The 22181-nt window shown below is 43.9% G+C and overlaps 1 protein-coding gene across 1 annotated transcript in view; it reads left to right on the forward strand.

The window, feature by feature from the left end:
- Positions 1 to 22181, forward strand: part of ZC3H3 (zinc finger CCCH-type containing 3) — a 205983-nt gene that overhangs the window by 11322 nt on the left and 172480 nt on the right. The window contains exons 2-3 of the mRNA XM_063450968.1: positions 7566 to 8832; positions 10412 to 10608. Coding sequence (XP_063307038.1) covers positions 7566 to 8832; positions 10412 to 10608 — 1464 coding nt within the window. The remainder of the gene's footprint in view (positions 1 to 7565; positions 8833 to 10411; positions 10609 to 22181) is intronic.

Below are 22181 nucleotides of genomic sequence, written 5' to 3' on the forward strand. Positions count from 1 at the left end.
TTCAGTTCTATCTTTTTTTTGGATATCCCTGATGGTATTATCAAGTTCTATTTCGGAATAGTTTTTCTCAACAAATTTTTCTTTTAGGAGGTCTGCTTGTATATTAAAATCTGTTATTTCTGAACAATTGCGTCTAATATTAATTAGATATTAATTATTAACACGATCTTCTAGGGCAATTCTGGTAAAATCCCACATTTTTTTTTTACTACATCTTCTCCTTAAAGTTGCGCAGTCATTAATCCTGCCTCTGTTACATTTCTTTGGCTTCACAGATTGCCTTGGTTTCTTGCATTTCTGCTTAAAGTTAACAAATTCAAGTTCTTTTATTTACAAACTCGGGTATAGTATTTACTCACTTTGGTTTTATCCATGTCTGTGCCTCAATACAATACGCACTCTAGACTTGTCACAGTAAAACATGTTGTCATTTATAACATACTGTCACAGCCTTTGCTAATTATTAAATCCATAACTCCAGTATTATTCTAGGCCTCCACCGGTTTCTACGCATAAAACCAGTTACGCTCATCATAGTACCTGTACTACAAATCAAGGTATAGTTCTCTACTCATTACAGGACCTCTTTCATACAAGACCTAACGCGGTCTTGATTCAGTACGACTGACTCATGGTCCTACGCCCTCGGTGTGTTAATTCTGCACAATTTTTCTAACCAGGCCTACGGTCATACTGCCATCAGGCAAGAAAACACCCAACATACCTAACCCGGTACTCAGCCATACCACCCATGTACGGCAATCACTACCCCAAGGCCTCAATCAGCCTCTCTCCATAACGTAAACTCGTCCCAGTCTCATACTAACCATTCAGATCCCTCAATTCAGGATCTCATGTTGCGCTCCTAACAACCAACCCTCACTACAAATCATACGCCACCACACTACGCATAAATACATCAACATCTGTCTTAATCCTTAGGTTTCTTCTACGAGGACAGCAGCAGGCAATACTCGATACACTAATATACTAGAAGGTTCCAGTTCTCGATTACAACTTTTTCAAGGTTAGTATCCACACATTACACCAGAATTCCCAGTCAACCTTAAGTATACAAGTGAACTGGCTACAGGGTCTAGGCTACTGCCCTATTAGAAAATCCGGTCCCGCGAGGCCATCTCCCACCTCAACACGGAGGTACGGCCCCAAGCCCAAATCATAGTTATATGCCTCACCCGCCCTACTACAGGGCTATAGTCAGGGCCTCACCTGTCACGGCCACACGTTTTGAATATCTTTACAGTCACCGAGAGGTCAACACCCCGCCACCACGTCTGTGGCCACAATTTCCTAAGCCAAATCATAGGTAGAGCCTCTCACCGCCACTTGGCATTAGCAGGGCCTCACCTATCACAAAATTCACAGCTAAATTTTTTCGCTTCGGCACTAGCATTACAGTCAGCATTACGGTTTCATGATTGGCCCCTTCACCTCCTCACCGTTTTCCTCCTGGCGCACTAACCCCATTGGTGTTGCAGTACACAAATATTCTAATAAAAAACGTCTATCGATTTATCGACACCGCACTCCTCTTTTCCCAGCATTAACGCACCCATACCCGCAGACGAATTCTCACTTCAGTACGTAACTATTGACGACGCCATACATCTCTTCTGGTAATCGCCCCTGGCTCAGCAAAACGGACATCACAAATGCTTTTAAGTTACTACCCATGCACCCCTCACTCTGGCACTTGCACGGTGTTAAATGGCGAGGAAAGTACTACTTCTCCACACGACTCACTTTCTGCTCTCGAAGCAGCCCCAAACTGTTCGATATCTTCGCTGAGACACTATGCTGGCTGCTTCTGAACGTCCTCCGGTGTCACTCCGTTATCCATTACTTAGACGACTTCTTACTGATAGAGCCAGGGGCACAAACACCCACCGCTATCAGCAGTACTACAGCACTTTTTTCCACACTTGGTGTACCATTATCTCCATCAAAAACAATCGGCCCCACAACTAAATTAACCTTTTTGGGGATAGAGCTAGACTCTGTTACCCTCCGAGCTAGCCTTCCCCACGACAAACTGACCCACTTGAGAGGGGAGATAGACATGTTCCTGCGGAATGATGTTTGCACCAGAAGGGAACTTCAGTCCCTTCTGGGATCTCTTAACTTCGCCATGCGCATTATCCCGCAGGGAAGGTCTTTTATATCCAGGCTTCTTTGCCTGCTCCACGTGGTACCGGACTCTTGCCCAGTTTCATTGGACCCCCACGCCAAGGCTGACTTAGCTATGTGGGGGATGTTTTTGGCAGTTTGGAACGGTATCTCCATGTTTATCCCCCCTCTCTCCATTTCTTCACCCATCATTCACACAGACGCTGCAGCCAACGCTGGTTTCGCAGCCATCTTTGGGAACCACTGGTTCAGGGGTCACTGACCCGCTGAGACGGATGCCTTGCCAGGATTCAGCGAGACCTCAGCCCTATTCGAAATCTATCCCATTGTGGCGGCCGCACACACCTGGGGTCATCTCTGGTCCGGCAAGGCAGTAAAATGCTACTCTGACAACTTGGCGGCTTGCAAAATCATTAACAAGGGGCGCTCATCGTCCCTGACCATCATGCGGCTGATTCGCAAGCTGACCTGGCTGGCAGCAACCGTTCAGTTTCACTTAGTTTGTTTTCACATTCTGGGTATCCACAACACGGCTGCTGATGCTCTTTCTCGCTCTCAATTCCAGGTATTCTCCCAGGCACTCCCTACGGCTCACCACCAGCCATCCAGGACACCACGATTTCACGAACTAATCCTGGATTGAGCACACTAATGCATCACGCTAGGACTCTCACTCACCAAGCACTATCACCTAACACAGCTATCTCTTACAATAGGACACTTACCATATTTAACAAATTCACTGCAGAATTTGGTTTACAAGGCGACTTTTCTACACAAACCATGGTGGCTTTTGCCTCTTTCTGCCACTTACATCTTAAACTTTCTCACAACACCATTAAACTTTACCTCACCGGGGTTCAGCACCATAGCCTCACCAATTTTCCTAACAACACCCCCTTCCTGTCATCATATCCCATTAAAAAGGTCTTGAAAGGTATATTAAAGGTTTCGGTTCCACTCACCACCACAAGACTACCTATAGATGGGCCTATCTTTAGATCACTTAGCAATCTCCTTGACGAATCTCCGTTCGATCCCAACACAAACCTGGTGATCAAATAGGCTATTTATCTTGCTTTCTACAGTTTTCTCAGACCCAGAGAGTTCACCGTTGTTTGTCAAGGAGATATCACGCACAGCCTAAAAACATCTCACCTCACAAAGGTGGAGGATCACTACCTACTTACGATCCCATCAACTAAAACTAATCATTCACAACACCCCACCATAATTCCTCTCTTCCCTACCGATAATGCCTGGTGTCCGGTCAAGGCGCTAGACCACCTACGGTCAACCCATCACGCGCACTTACCAGACTCTCCGCTCTTATCACTACAAGGGCACCTGCTCACCATGGCTAAATTCACGACACACGTCAGAACACTACTAGCCAAACCGGGTTACAATCCGGCTTCATTCTCCGGGCACTCCTTCCGCATAGGAGCCGCCTCATCAGCCTCTAGCACAAACACATCATCAAGAGACTCGGTCGTTGGAAATCCTCCATATACCATACATATATACCAAGACCGGAGAAAGAGCTTCGTCAAGCTTTCAGGAACTTGGTTATGTAAAAAGGCAATAAAGTGTGTATTTTCTCAAACTTCTCTTTTGCCCTCTTTTTTATTTACAGGCCCACTCGTACGTTGGTTTCGGCACACCACAACCAACTTTGCCCTTACAGATACTATCCATTACATAGTAAATTCCGAGCACAAATATATATATATATATATATATATATATATATATATATATATATATATATATATATATATATATATATATATATATATACACACACACAATACAGTGAGAATGAAATTACATGTGTATATATAATTTATTTAAATGTTTTACAAATATTTTCTTATTTTATTTATTATAATTATGTGTGTGTATATATATATATATATATATATATATATATACACACACACACACGTATAATTATAATAAATAAAATAAGAAAATATTTGTAAAAATATTTAAATTATATATACACATGTAATTTCATTCTAACTGTATTTTGTATGTGTATAATATATAATTCAAGCAGTGTGGCTGCACTCACGGACTTTCTTTAAAAATTAACTTTTATTCCAGTTCCATTAAAACAGACTGAAACGTCGATCTGTTTTAAAGGACCACTCTAGTGCCAGGAAAACATACTTGTTTTCCTGGCACTAGAGTGTCCTCAGGGGCCCACTCTCGCCGGGCTCTGGGGGGAGGAAGGGGTTAAACTTACCTCTTTCTCCAGCGCCGGGCGGGGAGCTTTCCTCCTCCTCTCCTTCTTCCTTGCGACGTCATCGGCTGAATGCGCATGCGCGGCAGGAGCCGCGCTCGCATTCAGCCAGTCGCATAGGAAAGCATTTACAATGCTTTCCTAGGACGCTTGCGTGCTCTCACTGTGATTTTTCACAGTGAGAAGCACGCAAGCGCCTCTAGCGGCTGTCAATGAGACAGCCACTAGAGGTTTAGGAGGCTGGATTAACCCTCAGTATAAACATATAATGTTTATAAAAAAAAAGGGTTAATCCTAGAGGGACCTGGCACCCAGACCACCTCATTAAGCTGAAGTGGTCTGGGTGCCTAGAGTGGTCCTTTAATGGAACTGGAATAAAAGTAAATTTTTAAAGAAAGTCCGTGAGTGCAGCCACACTGCTTGAATTTATGGATACTCTAGCCCTGGTAATACACCCGGTTTGGTAAATCGGTAGCCTGAGTGCAAGGTACAGTATATATTTTTATTTATATATATATATAATAGATGTAACGTCATTCTAAGTGTATTTTAATACTAATATATGTACTTACATTAATAAAATACCCCACGTATGATGATACACGTGTGTGTATGTATGTATGTATGTATGTATATATATATATATATGTGTGTGTGTGTGTGTGTGTGTGTGTGTGTATATATATATACACATTAATTTTTATTTAAAACCTGTTTTAATTTATTTTATACTTCCCACCAGCAGGGGGACTGTCTGACATTTCAGACAGCCCCCCTGCTGGCAGATCCACAGCCAGCTATAGGGGGGGGCATGTGATCACATGGCCCCCGGGGGCCTGATTTGCCATGGGAGGGCTGTCTGGGCTGTCAGGCAGTCCTCCCGAAGAGGGTTACAATCTGGAAAAAAGGTGTGAAGGAATAACCCATCACTTGGTTTGGTAGTATTCGTTTTTCCCTGTTTGTTCATACGAAACTCCTCTGGTTCGGTTCCCGAACGAAGACCACCCCAACATCTAATTAGAACATGGAATACAAAGTATCCAGTGCGAAACCACAAAGGAAACTATATCACTCAAAGGCTCCCCTGGGTGGTTAACAGATGGCGGCCATCTTGTCTCCCAAATGCAGGCAGTAGGACCTGGTCGTTGAGTGCCTGGAACTTTATTTCGGCTAGGCACTCCCACGAACATCCGTGAATATGGAACTGCGGCCAGTTAAAGTTCTCAACCACCTATACAAACGACGTTCGGGAGATATAAACTACCGAATGGGGGGAACATTCGACACTTGAAATCATTTGTCTATTGTGTGTGGTTTTCATATGGAAGTCTGCGAATGGAGACCGACAGTTGCCACTATTTCTCTGGTACTAGTTTGGGCTTCTACCTCGTGGCTGGCAGGTCAGAACTGTACCTCGAAGGAAATTCTAAACCACCAAACTGATTTGAGTGATCTGTGGATGAGTTTAGCACTCAGATCAGGGCTATGCGGGGTTGGGACTGTCGATGAGTTTCCATGGATTTTTGGGGTACTTTTAGGGTGTTTATAAATTTGTTATATTTTTCTGTACCTGGAAGATAATTGAGTTGTAAGTTTCATGACTCCATTATCTCTCAGGCACAGTAGAGGAGTTTACTGTGTGTATAAAGTGCTTGCCTGCATTAAACAGATCTACTCCCAGCATTCAGTCTCGACTAATGTGTTTAGGGAAAGGCACAGCCTTCCACGTCCCATGTGATGTCATCGGTGCAATACCAACTCCTACCACAAATGGTCAGCTGGAGTATCCCTGTAATGTCATGTTTGTGTTCCCCCTTTATATTTTAAACGGCACTAAATAAGCCTGGCTTACCTTTTTTCCAGAGCTGAAACTCTGTTGGAGCTGCTGCACGTTCAGCCTCTCCTCTTCTCTTCTCCCATCTCATTTTCTCTTTGACTTCTTGTCCAATCCAATGTTTCTCACAGCAAAGCATTGTGGATGAGAATCATGCGCAGCAAACGCCAAATGCTTCTGTAAGAGAAACATTGATTGCACATTCAGGGCCCTCTTGGGGTTCAATGTCAAGAGCAGGGTCTGACTCTGTTCTTACTGTGGAAGCCCCCGGCCAATAGAGTTGTGTTTAGCCCACAATTAAAGCATTGCTGCATCTCCCAGACGGCAATCTGTTACATTGCGGGAGCAAAACACCAGAGCCAGTGGATAGACACTTCATTGAGATGAATGGTCTAGGTGCCTACAGTGTCCCTTTAACATGATATTTGGGGCCAATGAACAGATTATGTCACTTCAGCTCTCATCCGATTTCAGAGAGCAGTTCATGACCGTGTTTGCTTTAAACATTGTCGCTTATTACCTAGCTACATATACAGAGCAACGCTACATATACCACAAAGAGGACATAGTCTTAAATTAGAGGGACATAGGTTTAAAAAAATCAGGAAGTATTACTTTACTGAGAGGGTAGTGGATGCATGGAATAGCCTTCCAGCTGAAGTGGTAGACTTTAACACAGTAAAGGAGTTTAAGCATGCGTGGGATAGGCATAAGGCTATCCTAACTATAAGATAATGCCAGGGACTAATGAAAGCATTTAGAAAACTGGGCAGACTAGATGGGCCGACTGGTTCTTATCTGCCGTCACATTCTATGTTTCTATGTTTAAGTTGGAGGGGAACCGGTTGGTGCTGGAACAATTTACTTTCTTATTCTGTTTGGGATTTTTGTCCTCTAATAATATCTACTTAGCCAGGGGCAGGCAACCTTTAACACTCCAGATATGGTGGACTACATCTACCCTGGTGCTGTAAGAGCATTTGGGAGATGTAGGCCACAACATCTTGAGTGCCAATGGTTGCTTACCCCCTGTACCAAGTGCATAAAATGAGAGAGGTGTCTATTACAGATCTGTCATGGCGCAGGCTGTCAGAATCACCATTATTATAGTGTAAGCCAAATAGGAGCTGGGATCATGAGTATTAAGTGTTGCACATGCAGTTACTGCTGACAGACTGCCCCGTACTGGTTTAATGTAGTACATTGATCCTTATGTTGGAATGTAATTTAATATAGAGTTCACATACTGATATGTATTTGATTATTCTTTTATAAACAGTGTGACACTATAAAACCTTTTTAATCTTTGTTTCTTTTTTCTTATCCGATTCACAGATCTTATCAATAGTCACAGGAATTTGCACGGTGACGCTCCTGCCACTTCAAGATGGCAGAATCCTGCATGTCCCAACTACCGATCACAAATGGTCCCACGTGGTGGCTTTTCACAGACAGGGCATCGGTTCGTTGGCCAGCAGCAGCAGCAGCAGCCACTTCATTATGGGAACAGGAGGAAAAAATATTCTCTTGTAAATCGGACTTCAGATGTAAGTGAGCAGAAAGGCTCAGCATCCTCAGGTACTATTCGAGGAACAGAAGTGAAAGTGACAGATGCTTCGATCACACCACTGCCAGCTAGTGCTCACCTTAATTTGACACTGAAGCCTGCTGTGGATTCTTTCTTTGCACCAGCTCTAAAAATGGGGAAACCGAATGTGTCCTCGAATCCTTCAAATGTCAGTAGAGAGTGTAGAGCTTCTGTGTCAAAACCAAAATGTTCCTCTGTGATGGGGAGCAGTCACAATCCACAAAAAGGGAAAAACTTGGAAGACTCGGAAACCTCTTCCACATCTATGCATCAAGGGACTCTGAGTTCTGCACTTGGAGCTCCTCTTCAGCAACCTTTGTGTACTTCCAAGAGAAGACTATCCTTGTCTTTGCCGGATAAGAACTGCTCTGTGCCAGTCTCTCCACAAACACAGCTGCCTTTAAAGAATTCCCCATCACCTCCCTTCAAAACAAAGCTTCCTACATCTTTGAGGACGGAGTTAAAATCTACTCCACCTAATCCCACTGTAGACCTTTCCAAGAGACGTCTCGTGACTCCCCACAGAATTTACAGCTCTCCCAAAAACACCTTTACTCCCCAAACCTCTAAAACTGCAAGAGTGCCAAAGACTAAGTATACCTGGATTGCAAATCCACTTAAAACCAATGTGAATGGTAAGAAAACCAGCCCTAATACTAAAAAAATTGTGAATGTGGAGACCTCAAGGACTAAACCTCTGACCCATTCACTGGTGGCTAAAGGGAAGAAAACCTGCGTTCAGCAGAAGACTGGATCTTGCAAGAATAGGTACAAGTGGAAAGCGAATCAACAAGGCCACTCATCCTCAGGTTCAGTATTGGTGCCACCCAGGTCTGCCACCAGTGTGCATGATCAGGGGTCCTTGCCAAGTTTACCACTGACAGATGTTTCCTGTGAAGAAGGGAAGAAAGCCTCATTGCCTCCTGGGCAAAAAGCAGAACTGACAGACTTGGCACATTCGAGTTACAAGGTGTCAAGCCGCACCAAAATCATCAGGAGGAGGTGCAATTCATGGTACGTTCTTCTCTAGAGTTGAGTTCTGGAGGTAACAGCTGTTTTGGATGCGAAGACTCTTAAAGTGGCTGTCACTTCAAACACACCTTTCTTCTATGCTACCTCTTCCTCTTTCAGAATATTTTCTTAATTTCTAATCTATATCTCTTTAAAACATAATGCTAATTAGGACTACTTTTTGTCTTATGTGTTTAAAGGAAAGTTTAAAGGAAAACTATAGGGTCAGAAACACAAACATGTATTCCTGACCTTATCGTGTTAAAAACACCATCTGGCCCCCCCGTGTCCCCTAAATGTAATATCTTGCCTATTATACCAGTCTGCTGCTACTGGCTCTGCCCCTGATCTGCCTGCTTGGCTGACATCAAGAGTGGGTATCCCAGCCAATCACAATGCTTTCACATAGGATTGGCTAAGATTGTCAAGAAGGCAGATCAGGGGCAGAGCCAGCACAAGCCAAACACAGTCCTGGCTAATCACCATCTCCTCTCATAGAGCTTTATTGAATCAATGCATCTCTATGAGGAATGTTCAGTGTCTGCATGCAGAGGTCGGAGACACTGAATGTCGGTCACAGTGGGCAGCACTGCCCCAGGAAGCACCTCTAGTAACTATCGGAGTGGCCAGTGGAGTTATCACTAGGCTGTATACTGCCCTTTATGGGAGTCTGCTATCCACATTGGTAAATAATGGAGGTGTGTGTCCATACTGCAGCTGACATACTAGTATTTCACTTTACACTTTGGCATTAAATAGTAAAGATGATATAGATCCCAGAGTGCGGCTCATCATGTTGGGAGTTGAATCTCTGTTACCCAGCCCTGTTATAATTGCTTAGAATTATGTCCTCTGTCAGCATGTTTTTTTCTGGCCAAAGCTCTGTTTTAAAACAATATAAAGTTTTTTTTCTTGTTTGCTTTGTCTATTTCATACATCCCAAGTGTCCCTATTTAGGATGAATAGTCCCTATCTTCAGCCAAAATCACTCTCTCTCTTTTCTATCCTAATGCCCCTCTTTTCTATTGTTGGTGTGCCTGAGTGTGTAACAGAGCTCCACAGTAATAATACTCCCAGTGTATAACAGAGCTCCACAGCAATAATACTCCCAGTGTATAACAGAGCTCCACAGCAATAATACTCCCAGTAATGTGTCTGTGTGTATAACAGAGCTCCACGGCAAGAATACTCCCAGTAATGTGTCTGTGTATAAACGAGCTCCACAGTAATAATACTCCCAGTAATGTATCTGTGTATAACAGAGCTCCACAGTAATAATACTCCCAGTAATGTATCTGAGTGTATAACAGAGCTCCACAGCAATATTACTCCCAGTGTATAACAGAGCTCCACAGCAATAATACTCCCAGTAATGTGACTATAAACTACAATAAATGTGTTTAGAAATCAGTCTGTTCTTGTTTTAAATTGCATGAAGTGTTATTAGTAAGTCATCTAAAATTTCTTTCCGAACAGCCCCACCCCCACTCACACCTCTAAAATTAAAGTGTCCATCTATGTCAATTTAAAATGTTGGGAGGTATGCTATTCTGTTGCATCATTGTCTTTGTTTTATTTCCAGTTCTCCAACAGAAAAGAGAGTCTCTCCTGTGGCTCCTCTCACCATAAAGAGTCGCTACAGTCTCCGGCGTAGAAACTCCCCTCGAGTGAAATCTCCACCAGCTTTAAAAAGAAACTCCCCCAAGGGGCTGGTGCACATCACTAAACACAGACTGAGGAGACTTCATCCGCTGAAACCATCGAACATGGCTGGAGAAGGTATGGAAATCAGTGTAACCTGTTCACAGAGCATTAACCAGCAGGATCTGACCAGAAACAATGGGGATGTGGCACATTAAATGAAGCCATTCTAGCCGACCACTTCTGGCCAGAGTAAATGGAGATCAGTGTAACCTCCACAGAATAGCCTAATGGTCAAGGCTGGTTATCAGAAAGGTCTATACAATATGCTCAGTTGGGGTCTGGATAGAGAAGGTAGGTCAGTGTGATGATCTCCATTGGGGGTCGGGATAGAGAAGGTAGGTCAGTGTGATGATCTCCATTGGGGGTCGGGATAGAGAAGGTAGGTCAGTGTGATGATCTCCATTGGGGTCTGGATAGAGAAGGTAGGTCAGTGTGATGATCTCCATTGGGGTCGGGATAGAGAAGGTAGGTCAGTGTGATGATCTCCATTGGGGTCGGGATAGAGAAGGTAGGTCAGTGTGATGATCTCCATTGGGGGTCGGGATAGAGAAGGTAGGTCAGTGTGATGATCTCCATTGGGGGTCGGGATAGAGAAGGTAGGTCAGTGTGATGATCTCCATTGGGGGTCGGGATAGAGAAGGTAGGTCAGTGTGATGATCTCCATTGGGGTCTGGATAGAGAAGGTAGGTCAGTGTGATGATCTCCATTGGGGTCGGGATAGAGAAGGTAGGTCAGTGTGATGATCTCCATTGGGGGTCGGGATAGAGAAGGTAGGTCAGTGTGATGATCTCCATTGGGGGTCGGGATAGAGAAGGTAGGTCAGTGTGATGATCTCCATTGGGGTCTGGATAGAGAAGGTAGGTCAGTGTGATGATCTCCATTGGGGTCGGGATAGAGAAGGTAGGTCAGTGTGATGATCTCCATTGGGGTCTGGATAGAGAAGGTAGGTCAGTGTGATGATCTCCATTGGGGTCGGGATAGAGAAGGTAGGTCAGTGTGATGATCTCCATTGGGGTCGGGATAGAAAAGGTAGCTCAGTGTGATGATCTCCATTGGGGTCGGGATAGAGAAGGTAGGTCAGTGTGATGATCTCCATTGGGGTCGGGATAGAGAAGGTAGCTCAGTGTGATGATCTCCATTGGGGTTGGGATAGAGAAGGTAGCTCAGTGTGATGATCTCCATTGGGGTCGGGATAGAGAAGGTAGGTCAGTGTGATGATCTCCATTGGGGTCTGGAAGGATAGAGAAGGTAGGTCAGTGTGATGATCTCCATTGGGGTCTGGATAGAGAAGGTAGGTCAGTGTGATGATCTCCATTGGGGTCGGGATAGAGAAGGTAGGTCAGTGTGATGATCTCCATTGGGGTCTGGATAGAGAAGGTAGGTCAGTGTGATGATCTCCATTGGGGTCTGGATAGAGAAGGTAGGTCAGTGTGATGATCTCCATTGGGGTCTGGATAGAGAAGGTAGGTCAGTGTGATGATCTCCATTGGGGTCTGGATAGAGAAGGTAGGTCAGTGTGATGATCTCCATTGGGGTCTGGATAGAGAAGGTAGGTCAGTGTGATGATCTCCATTGGGGTCTGGATAGAGAAGGTAGGTCAGTGTGATGATCTCCATTGGGGTCTGGATAGAGAAGTGTGATGATCTCCATTGGGGTCTGGATAGAGAAGGTAGGTCAGTGTGATGATCTCCATTGGGGTCTGGATAGAGAAGGTAGGTCAGTGTGATGATCTCCATTGGGGTCGGGATAGAGAAGGTAGCTCAGTGTGATGATCTCCATTGGGGTCGGGATAGAGAAGGTAGCTCAGTGTGATGATCTCCATTGGGGTCGGGATAGAGAAGGTAGCTCAGTGTGATGATCTCCATTGGGGTTGGGATAGAGAAGGTAGCTCAGTGTGATGATCTCCATTGGGGTCGGGATAGAGAAGGTAGGTCAGTGTGATGATCTCCATTGGGGTCTGGATAGAGAAGGTAGGTCAGTGTGATGATCTCCATTGGGGTCTGGATAGAGAAGGTAGGTCAGTGTGATGATCTCCATTGGGGTCTGGATAGAGAAGGTAGGTCAGTGTGATGATCTCCATTGGGGTCTGGATAGAGAAGGTAGGTCAGTGTGATGATCTCCATTGGGGTCTGGATAGAGAAGGTAGGTCAGTGTGATGATCCCCGTTGGGGTCTGGATAGAGAAGGTTGGTCAGTGTGATGTGCTCCGTTGGGGTCTGGATAGAGAAGGTAGGTCAGTGTGATATCCGTTGGGGTCTGGATAGAGAAGGTAGGTCAGTGTGATGTGCTCCGTTGGGGTCTGGATAGAGAAGGTAGGTCAGTGTGATGTGCTCCGTTGGGGTCTGGATAGAGAAGGTAGGTCAGTGTGATGTGCTCCGTTGGGGTCTGGATAGAGAAGAGAGTTGAGCGTGGCTGATTAGATGGACTTTTACTGATTATCCTGTAACGGTGGTTGTTAGCTGACATTGGTGTCCTGGTCAATCACTTCAAATCATAATCAATTCTTTCAAAATCATGGTTTTGATATTCATCCAGGGATGGCATTGTTTTCTGCTGTATCTAAATGTGCCGGGTTTACGTCTGGACCAAAAATAGAATAGGTCTACAGTTTAAATAGACTATGCTGTGCACGTTGTTTAAATTGGTCACCTCTTGAATTCACATGCTCCCTTTACTTTTGTCCTCCTTTCGATTTCCAACACTTAACGTTCTAGAACTCAATACGGAGGAATGAGTTAAGCTGCTTTTTCAACTAGAACGCCACAGTTTAGCCTGACCTGCTTGAAATTGTACTGTACATTTTCTATATGCTGTGCAGAATATACATGAAAACAAGTAACCTCTTTGTGTATCCATCCTGGTTGGTACCTGTTTCAGTACCATACGTCCAGCAGAGGGCAGTGTTATTCCTCGATCGCCTCCTGTCTGTCCACCTCTCCTGTTTAACAGATTGTCTAATTTCCTCTTTATGTGGAAGGAAGGAGATACCAGTAATTTGCAGCAATAACCCTCTAATGCAGAGCGCCGTATCAAAAGGCAAAGAGAAACACACCCTGTGTTCATTCCTCGCTGCAGATAAAACACTAATATACAATTATCCTTGCAAATTGGATTGTTTTAAATAACCAAAAGGCTTCGGCCGGCCGCCATTTCTCCTGAGTTACTATTGCAGTGTAATTGCTGCGTTCAATCAATTTCCCGAGCATTAGAAATTCCATCACTATCAACATTAAACCTTCTTTATTGGTGTGCCTAACAGGCCTTCCGTTCCTGCTGCCTTTTTTACATTTTTTTTTTTAATTTACATTATTTTATTTATTATTTATCTTTTATTTTGTGCTTCAGTTTAACTGGCGACATTAATCAGGGGGAAGATTTTAAACATTTACCCGTGTTAAGAGAGGTCAGGTCCTTCGCTGGCGAGATGATCAAATTAACGGAGCTCTGATAAAAAAACGAAACAAAAAAAACAGCAAATTGAATTACTAATGATTGCGGCCAGGCGAGATTCTGAAACCTGGGCAGCCAGAATTAATCATTGCATTTTGTGCTAATGCCTGGAGGAAGGTGATTAGTTGCACTCGGTGTATAAAGGAGAGGGGGGGCTAGGTCACATTTTGTATAAAGGAGAGGGGGGGGGGGGCTAGGTCACATTTTGTATAAAGGAGAGGGGGGGGCTAGGTCACAGTTTTGTATAAAGGAGGGGGGGCTAGGTCACAATTTTGTATAAAGGAGGGGGGGGGGGCTAGGTCACAATTTTGTATAAAGGAGGGGGGGGGGGCTAGGTCACAATTTTGTATAAAGGAGAGGGGGGGGCTAGGTCACAATTTTGTATAAAGGAGGGGGGGGGGGCTAGGTCACAATTTTGTATAAAGGAGAGGGGGGGGTTAGGTCACAATTTTGTATAAAGGAGAGGGGGCTAGGTCACAGTTTTAATAAATGAAAGGGGGGCTAGGTCACATTTTGTATAAAGGAGAGGGGGCTAGGTCACAATTTTGTATAAAGGAGAGGGGGCTAGGTCACAGCTTTAATAAATGAAAGGGGGGCTAGGTCACATTTTGTATAAAGGAGAGGTTCTATGTTCTGGCCATCATGCATTCAAAGAATTTTGGGAGTTGTAGGCCATCAACATCTGTACAGCCAGTGTTTTAGATCCCTGGTTTATATTCTCACCCTACTTATCTCCTGATTCCATGTCTGATTCTAATTTTTCTCTTTGTTTCCTTTTTTTGCTCTGTATTCACTTTTATTATTTTATTATATATGCGATATGCCAGCACCTATATAGGTGTCACTAAAAATGAGCAGCTACTAATCAGACACAATTTATTTAATCATGCATTACAATATTATTTATAAAGATTTACTAAATCCTTCTTACCTTTGCTCGCCAGCAATAATGGAGAGAGGACTTCTTTTTCTCCCTGAAACACACACTAGAGAAGTAAATCTAGTGTAAAACCTTCTGTCTGTGGGGCCATTGACAGAAGTTTATATTATGTACAAAGCACACTGAGCGAGGCCCAGCTGTCTCCACATTACAAGCAACATGTGCACAAACCATGGCTCTTTAATAAAATGAATAGGGGCCTGACTGCCTGCGATGGAAGGAGCAATCATTGCAAAGACCTAAATTCTGCAACGGACCAGAGACCCCCAGGTCTTATTTTGTGTATAGTCCCAAATTAGACTGAAAGCATTCATATTGTCAGCTCCTGCTTTTTAGCATCTTATATTTATTCCGTAAACTGCGAATTGAAATCTGTACTCCAAAATTCAAGTTACCTGAGCTGGAAGATTTTCTTTCCCAAAGCCTACATTTCTGCAGTGTGGTTTGAAGTTCTCTGTTTGAGTAAACTGCTTACTGTCAGTCTGACAATGTAGACTGAAAATTCCCCTTTGACGTGAGGTATGCACCCTTTTTTTGTGTTGCTTTGTCCAGACCAGTTTTAGAAGTGAAGGGGTGAAACGGTTATTTTGAGCCTGTGTCCTGGGTGAGGTCAGAATTATACGGCAGTATAAATAAACTCCAAGGACACGGCTCTGTGCGTGGGTTTATGTTTGGATACTGTTATTGACGGATTAGCAGTCCGGGCCCGGGAGGATTTTGTTTTGCTCAAAGCCCCCAATAAAAGACAGTCTTGGGAGATCACATCAGGTTTCATTTGTGGTGAAGCATGACTTATTAACCTGAGTTAACACAGGGTTATTTTTATTTACTTATTTTTTTCATGTATACTTTTTGAAACAGTGTTTTTATTATTGCACCGTTAACTCCTGCAGCTATTGAATAACACAGATTATGGCTATAGATGATCCTATCCTGTCGCAATGTATGTGATACAGTTTGCCAGGGAAGCGGTTTCCCTTTGCGCTCTTCTTCACTACCTGTAACTTTATCTTGATCAAGAAATTGTGTACTGTAAATTTCCTTTCTGCGTCAACACAAATGTTTGGGGAAAGTGTTCTGTACGACCCTAGGCCTCGCCTGATATCCCTATTGTCGTCTAACTTATTAAATGAACTACAATTGCCGTGAGGTTCTGCTAGTAAGAGCCATTTTAAAGTATGTATGTGTGTGTGTGTGTGTGTGTGTGTGTATCTATATATCTGTCAATGGACCGGAGCCGTTCCTTGGCTCCTTCATATGTCTGTCTCATACATACATTGTACAGATATTTGTCAAGCTTGGCTCTGCATAGTTACTTGTGAATTTTACAGTTGGGATTTCATACAGGATTTAGTTGCAGTTGCCCTTCAGCTCCTCATATGTTCTCGGTATCATTTCTTGATTTTATTATATTTTTTATAATATATAAAGGTTTTGATGGCTAGCCTTGTTACTCCAGACGGTTTTGAATTGCAATTCCCATGATGCTCAGCCAGCTCAAAGTTGTTGCTTTGTGTTTTTTGTCTCCATTTATGTGTGTGTTTTAAAGCTGGGTTACAGACTTTTTCTGGCCTTGTTTACTATATCCAAACTCTGTCTGTACCCACAAATCCAAACCACACAAATGGAATCCCTAGTACACAGATCTGCAGGGGTAGAATGTAGTCGGGATGATTTTTAAAATGTTGTTTTTTATTTTATTTTATTTTTTTAAGGACAGCAGTTGGTTCTCCTCTTTGCCTTTATTTGCATCCCTCTGTTGAGGCCCCTAGAATCCACCTGTGCCTGCAGAGAACAGGCTGTGGGGTCAATGTCATTACACGCCAGGCTGTCTGCAGGGAGCAGGTCCTGCACTGCCCTATAAATCATTAAGTTCTCAGATCTCTGCTCCCTCTCTCCTCCGGCCTCCCTGAGCCTGCGTCTCAGTAACAAGCTGGGGGATCGGTGAAAGTTCACATATCTGGCTCTGCGCCCACCCCATAGCCTCGTCACTGCTTGTATTTGACAGTGTCGAGTTTCCGTTGACATCTTCGATATGTACAGGTGACCACGTTTCTGAACCTCATCCGAAGAGGGGAATTCTGGGACACCATTGCAAACACACTTCCACCTGTTAGCACTATGTATTTTTTTTATTATTAAAATAATTGTTTAGATAACACATTGATTTAAATGAATGTTTATTTAAACAAAACATTAACTTTATTTTATTTTTTTTAACTAAATCCTAATCATTTGTGCAGTAACCTTGGAGGACAATATATTGGGCTAGCTCTGTTAAGGTCAGAATGTGGAGCAAGCCGCAGTGTTTCCAGTTTTATTGTTGTTGAAGACTATGGTCCGTGTATGTGACCTGCTGTCGGGTGACAGGTTTTAACTGGTGAGTTGATTGCAGAGAGAGAACCCAATGTGGCCCTTGCTTTTGTAATCCACACGTTTCCCTGTTCGAGGCCACACGCTCTGCACATCCCTGGTAAATTGGGATAAACCTGTTCCTCTGACCCGTCTTTAAATTGGATGTTACATACTGCCCCCTGCAGGACGGTGACTTCCAGAGATGAATATAGTTGGATTTAAATAAGGTCCATGTGTCTGGTGTGGTTAAAGATGACATGTCCATTCTATACGTTAGTGTGGGTTTAGCATGAGTGGTGAATGTGATGCTCTGAATAGCTGTTAATGTGCTAACACCGAGGTCCTTCATTAACAGAGTTCCCTGCAGACATGCTATTTGCAGCACCTGTTTACTGCCTGAATGTAAAACGAGGAGCACTCACAAAGGGCGCTCCGTGTGACCTGTATGTGTATATACCAACTAGGCCCACAAACTGGCAAACACTGTGACAATTCAGTGGGCAGCTTTCAGATCTTCCTATTTGTGAATTCTCAATGAAGACGTTCACATTATGACCGTGAGAAACCGATCTTCTCATGCCATCGATGGATTGCTGTCTTGTGTTCCCATTGCTTGTTAGTTTGTAAATTGATTCTGGAGGCTTGGTCTGAGCCGAATCTTCTAATTTGGACCAAGGTTTTATTTTGTATTTATTTAAGTACTATTTTAATCTGCACTGGGTCCACACGGAGCAATATTTCTATGGAAATTCCCTGTAATACTTTTAACATTTAATGGTGTCAGATGGTTATAATTTGCACCAACTAAAATCTGTACTGTGCATAGTTGGCGTGAATTCATTCCAACGAACAATACTGGTTTAAGGGTCACTCCAAGTACCTGTCACTGCTGACATAAGATGCCAATCCACTGTCGTGGACATGAGTCTGGAGTCTGCATGTGCAGAGTTTGCCATAAAATGCACGTACAAAGTTTAACCACTTTGCTGCCAGAGATATCATTGGGTCATCATTAGCTGGCCTGGAACAAGCGTTCTGGTAGGCTAACGAGAATCCTTTGCAAATTTGGCATCTTTTGCCAGTACTGCCAGTGACTGCATGCCCTCACCGCCCTCTGTTTCTCCCGAGTGAGGTCCGCTGTGGAAGATCATCCAGCAGGTAGAACCTGGCCTCTACTGGAATGTACACGGTGGGTTTCAGCATTCCCCGTGTTTTTATGAAGACACTGTATTTATTTTATTTTTTTCAGTAATCTTTTAAAGGGTTAGCCATTCAGCCTGACACAGCGTGCATGATTTTACGAAGAAAAATGGTCCAATGTTTTAAGATCCACATGTGCAAACCCTGAAACGACTTGCCTCCAAAACAATTTTAGATGGAATTGCAGCCAGCGGGATTTCCGTATCGATGTGGGCACGAATACATATTACACCTATTTTTATAGCTGTTTTTTGTTTCAGAAAAAAAAAAAAAAAAAATCAAGCAAAGAAAAAATTCTGCATGTTTAATAAATGGAATGGTACGAAATCCTTTAATTCCAGCTTGCAACTCATACAAAATGTGGAACCGCTCCACGGCTTGAATCGTTCTTCCTAGCAGTGGGACTCTGATTAAATGTTAGATCTACATATTCCATAAACATTTTTTCTTTTATTTATTTTTTAAAAGTTAGTTTTGATGATTTTAATAAGTCTCCATCTACATTGTATACCTTGTTTAAATTGATTCTAGAAATGACGGCTAATGTTTAAAACCATATCTACTAGAAATGTTTATTTTCTGAACGATTTCTTGCTTTTTATATTGTAGAGAGAGATTAAGATTAAATTCTGTGTCATTTTATACAAAGCATACGAGTCAGTTTGGGTCTAGTTGTTAAACCTCCTTTTAGTGGTGCGTGGACCTTTCTATCTCCTCAGGAGTCCACGGTTTGTGTCCAATCCTCAGATTTCATTGCATCCTGGTAGAAGCGGCCCCCTCTCAGGTCTTTACCCTGCAGTAACACTTGTTGCTGTGACGTAGGCCTTACAGGGTTTGAGTTTCAACGTGACAGCCAGCTACAATATGAGGAAAGTGATCTATGCTCATGCCAGGTATAAATAAGTCCAGTTTTATGGCCCTTCATCCACTCTGTTACAATGATGCCACAGCCATAACCACTGTCACCACTTCCTTTATGAGCCAGGGCAGTGATGGGTGGCACTCTGTCACCTTGGCATGTGGCAGAGACTTAGGGTAAACCTGATACACTTGTTTATTACCTTCTACCTCTTACGAGGGCGTCTTGGATAAACCGGTGTGACTGTAACCAAGAGCTCATTTACGTTCAGGAACGCACGCAAACCGAGCGAGTGTTCATCTTCATTCCACATTAAGTGGATGACATGGGATCGGTTTAATCTGTCTCATCCTTGCATTGAGTGTCCCGGCTGCATGTCATTTTATGGCTGATTTATATTGACCTCTACACTTTATAGTTCTTCACTAAACTGATAATTGATGGGATATTGAACATTAATTTAAAACTTTCTACCAAAATGGCTGAATTGGGGGGTAGTTTTTAAATCGGCTGTTTGAATTCCCCACGGTTTACGCTGTTCTTGTAACTCTGTGTCTTTGAATGTACACGGTGCTGTGATGGTGTCACCTTCCCACACCAAATACTCACCTCGGATAAAATGCAGTGCTGTGACAGTATGTTCAATAAACATAAATTTGCCTAAAGTGCCACACCTTCCTACGCCGTCTGATAATTCCGAACTCTTCTATCCTGGCAGAAAATTCAGCGCTCTCTTTTGCCGTCTTAGAATTCCACACCCTCCTACGCCGTTATTGAATTCCACGCCCTCTTTTGCCATCATAGTGCTCTCACGCCGCCATAGAATTCCGCGCTCTCACGCCGCCATAGAATTCCGCGCTCTCACGCCGCCATAGAATTCCGCGCTCTCACGCCGCCATAGAATTCCGCGCTCTCACGCCGCCATAGAATTCCGCGCTCTCACGCCGCCATAGAATTCCGCGCTCTCACGCCGCCATAGAATTCCGCGCTCTCACGCCGCCATAGAATTCCGCGCTCTCACGCCGCCATAGAATTCCGCGCTCTCACGCCGCCATAGAATTCCGCGCTCTCACGCCGCCATAGAATTCCGCGCTCTCACGCCGCCATAGAATTCCGCGCTCTCACGCCGCCATAGAATTCCGCGCTCTCACGCCGCCATAGAATTCCGCGCTCTCACGCCGCCATAGAATTCCGCGCTCTCACGCCGCCATAGAATTCCGCGCTCTCACGCCGCCATAGAATTCCGCGCTCTCACGCCGCCATAGAATTCCGCGCTCTCACGCCGCCATAGAATTCCGCGCTCTCACGCCGCCATAGAATTCCACGCTCTTTTTTTGCCGTCCTTGAATTGCGCGCTCTTTCGCCGTCCTTGAATTGCGCGCTCTTTCGCCATCATACTATTCAGCGCTCTTTGTGAAGAGTGAAGATTTCATGGGGATCCAATCGCCATTGTTTGCATTGTATCTTTTTGTTATATTCTTCATATAATTAGATGAAATTACATTTTCAAAGTAATAATTCCTCCAAATTGAGTTTGGTTTTTGTTTGTTTGTTTTTTAAGTGTTTTTAAAGAGAATATTTCTGTAAATCTAGTCAGTGGCCTCAACGTTGAGACCAAACTAAGCACGGTTGAAATGGTATTAATAACCTACATGTTCCCCCATGGCAGGCTATAAATTGGCAGCCCGCAGCAGCGCTGTTTTTATTTTTGACGTGCCTGTGTATATATTTATCTCGGTGGTAATTAAAACGTTCGCTAAGCATTCAGCGCTGCTCTAAGACCTGAGAACTTCTTTCATAACGTGCTGAGAGGAATCCGGAAGCCAGGACTTTAGCAAATAAGGATTTTGAGAGCACGAGGCTATTTCTCAGCAGGAACAAGAGTCTCTCTGTAGAGGCCAGAGGGGCAGGTTCATGTCCATTTCAGGAATATTGTTAACGCAACCATGTCTGAAGCGGATTATATGCACCGTTCGAGTAGAACTTAAATCTGCATAGTGATTGGCTTTTCAAACACACATTACGAGCAATGGTGGCTGAGCTTCATGAGAAGTGTAGTTCACAAACGTCTGCAGAGCCAATGTTAGCAGCAATTTACCATATTTGCTCGATTATACGACGATCCTTTTCCTCCCTCCCCCCCACCCCCAAAAATGTTGGATCTTGTTGGGGGTGAGGAGGAGGTGGACGAATATAATATATTTCCTATAGGCAATAAAAGTCGAATCCACTGTCTTTGGCAGACACACGTGCGCTGACCCATGCAGACACACGCGCGCTGACCCATGCTTACCTTCACTGCATTGGATCAGTTTGCAGTTCACACGTTCACCTTGCAGTTAGTTCACTGCTCTCTATGCTAAAGCGCAGGCTTTGTGGCCTATCTCTCCCTGTCTCAGCCCTATTTCCTGTTATCCTCCTGCCCACTTTTCCCCACATTCAGGACAAGGGATCTTGCACTGCCGCTGCAGTGGATAACTAGGAGGGGAGACCTGGCTTCGCAAGCTGAGAGAGGACTGAGAGCTAATTACCGGTGCTCCATGCGCTCAATCCTCTCCTCCATGCCAATCCCCTGTGCGCGGCCCCTCTATGCCTTTGAGAAGCTTGGTTCCTGGGCTCGGTGGTGCTTGAAGCGTACAGTCAGGGCTGATCAGAGTGTGCAGAGATAGATGTGTAGAGCTGGAGGAGATTTCATCGAAGGTCTGATTAGAAGACAAGGTTGTGTATTTTTATTTTTTTTCTTCTCTGAAATAAACCTCGTCTAATGAAGCAAATACAGTATTTACAGAGTGCTCTAAGATTCCTTGAGAATCCTTTACCGTATATTGCACCAAACCCCAGGGCC

Source organism: Pelobates fuscus, chromosome 4 (assembly GCF_036172605.1).
Source record: "Pelobates fuscus isolate aPelFus1 chromosome 4, aPelFus1.pri, whole genome shotgun sequence".
In the NCBI taxonomy this organism is placed as follows: domain Eukaryota; kingdom Metazoa; phylum Chordata; class Amphibia; order Anura; family Pelobatidae; genus Pelobates; species Pelobates fuscus.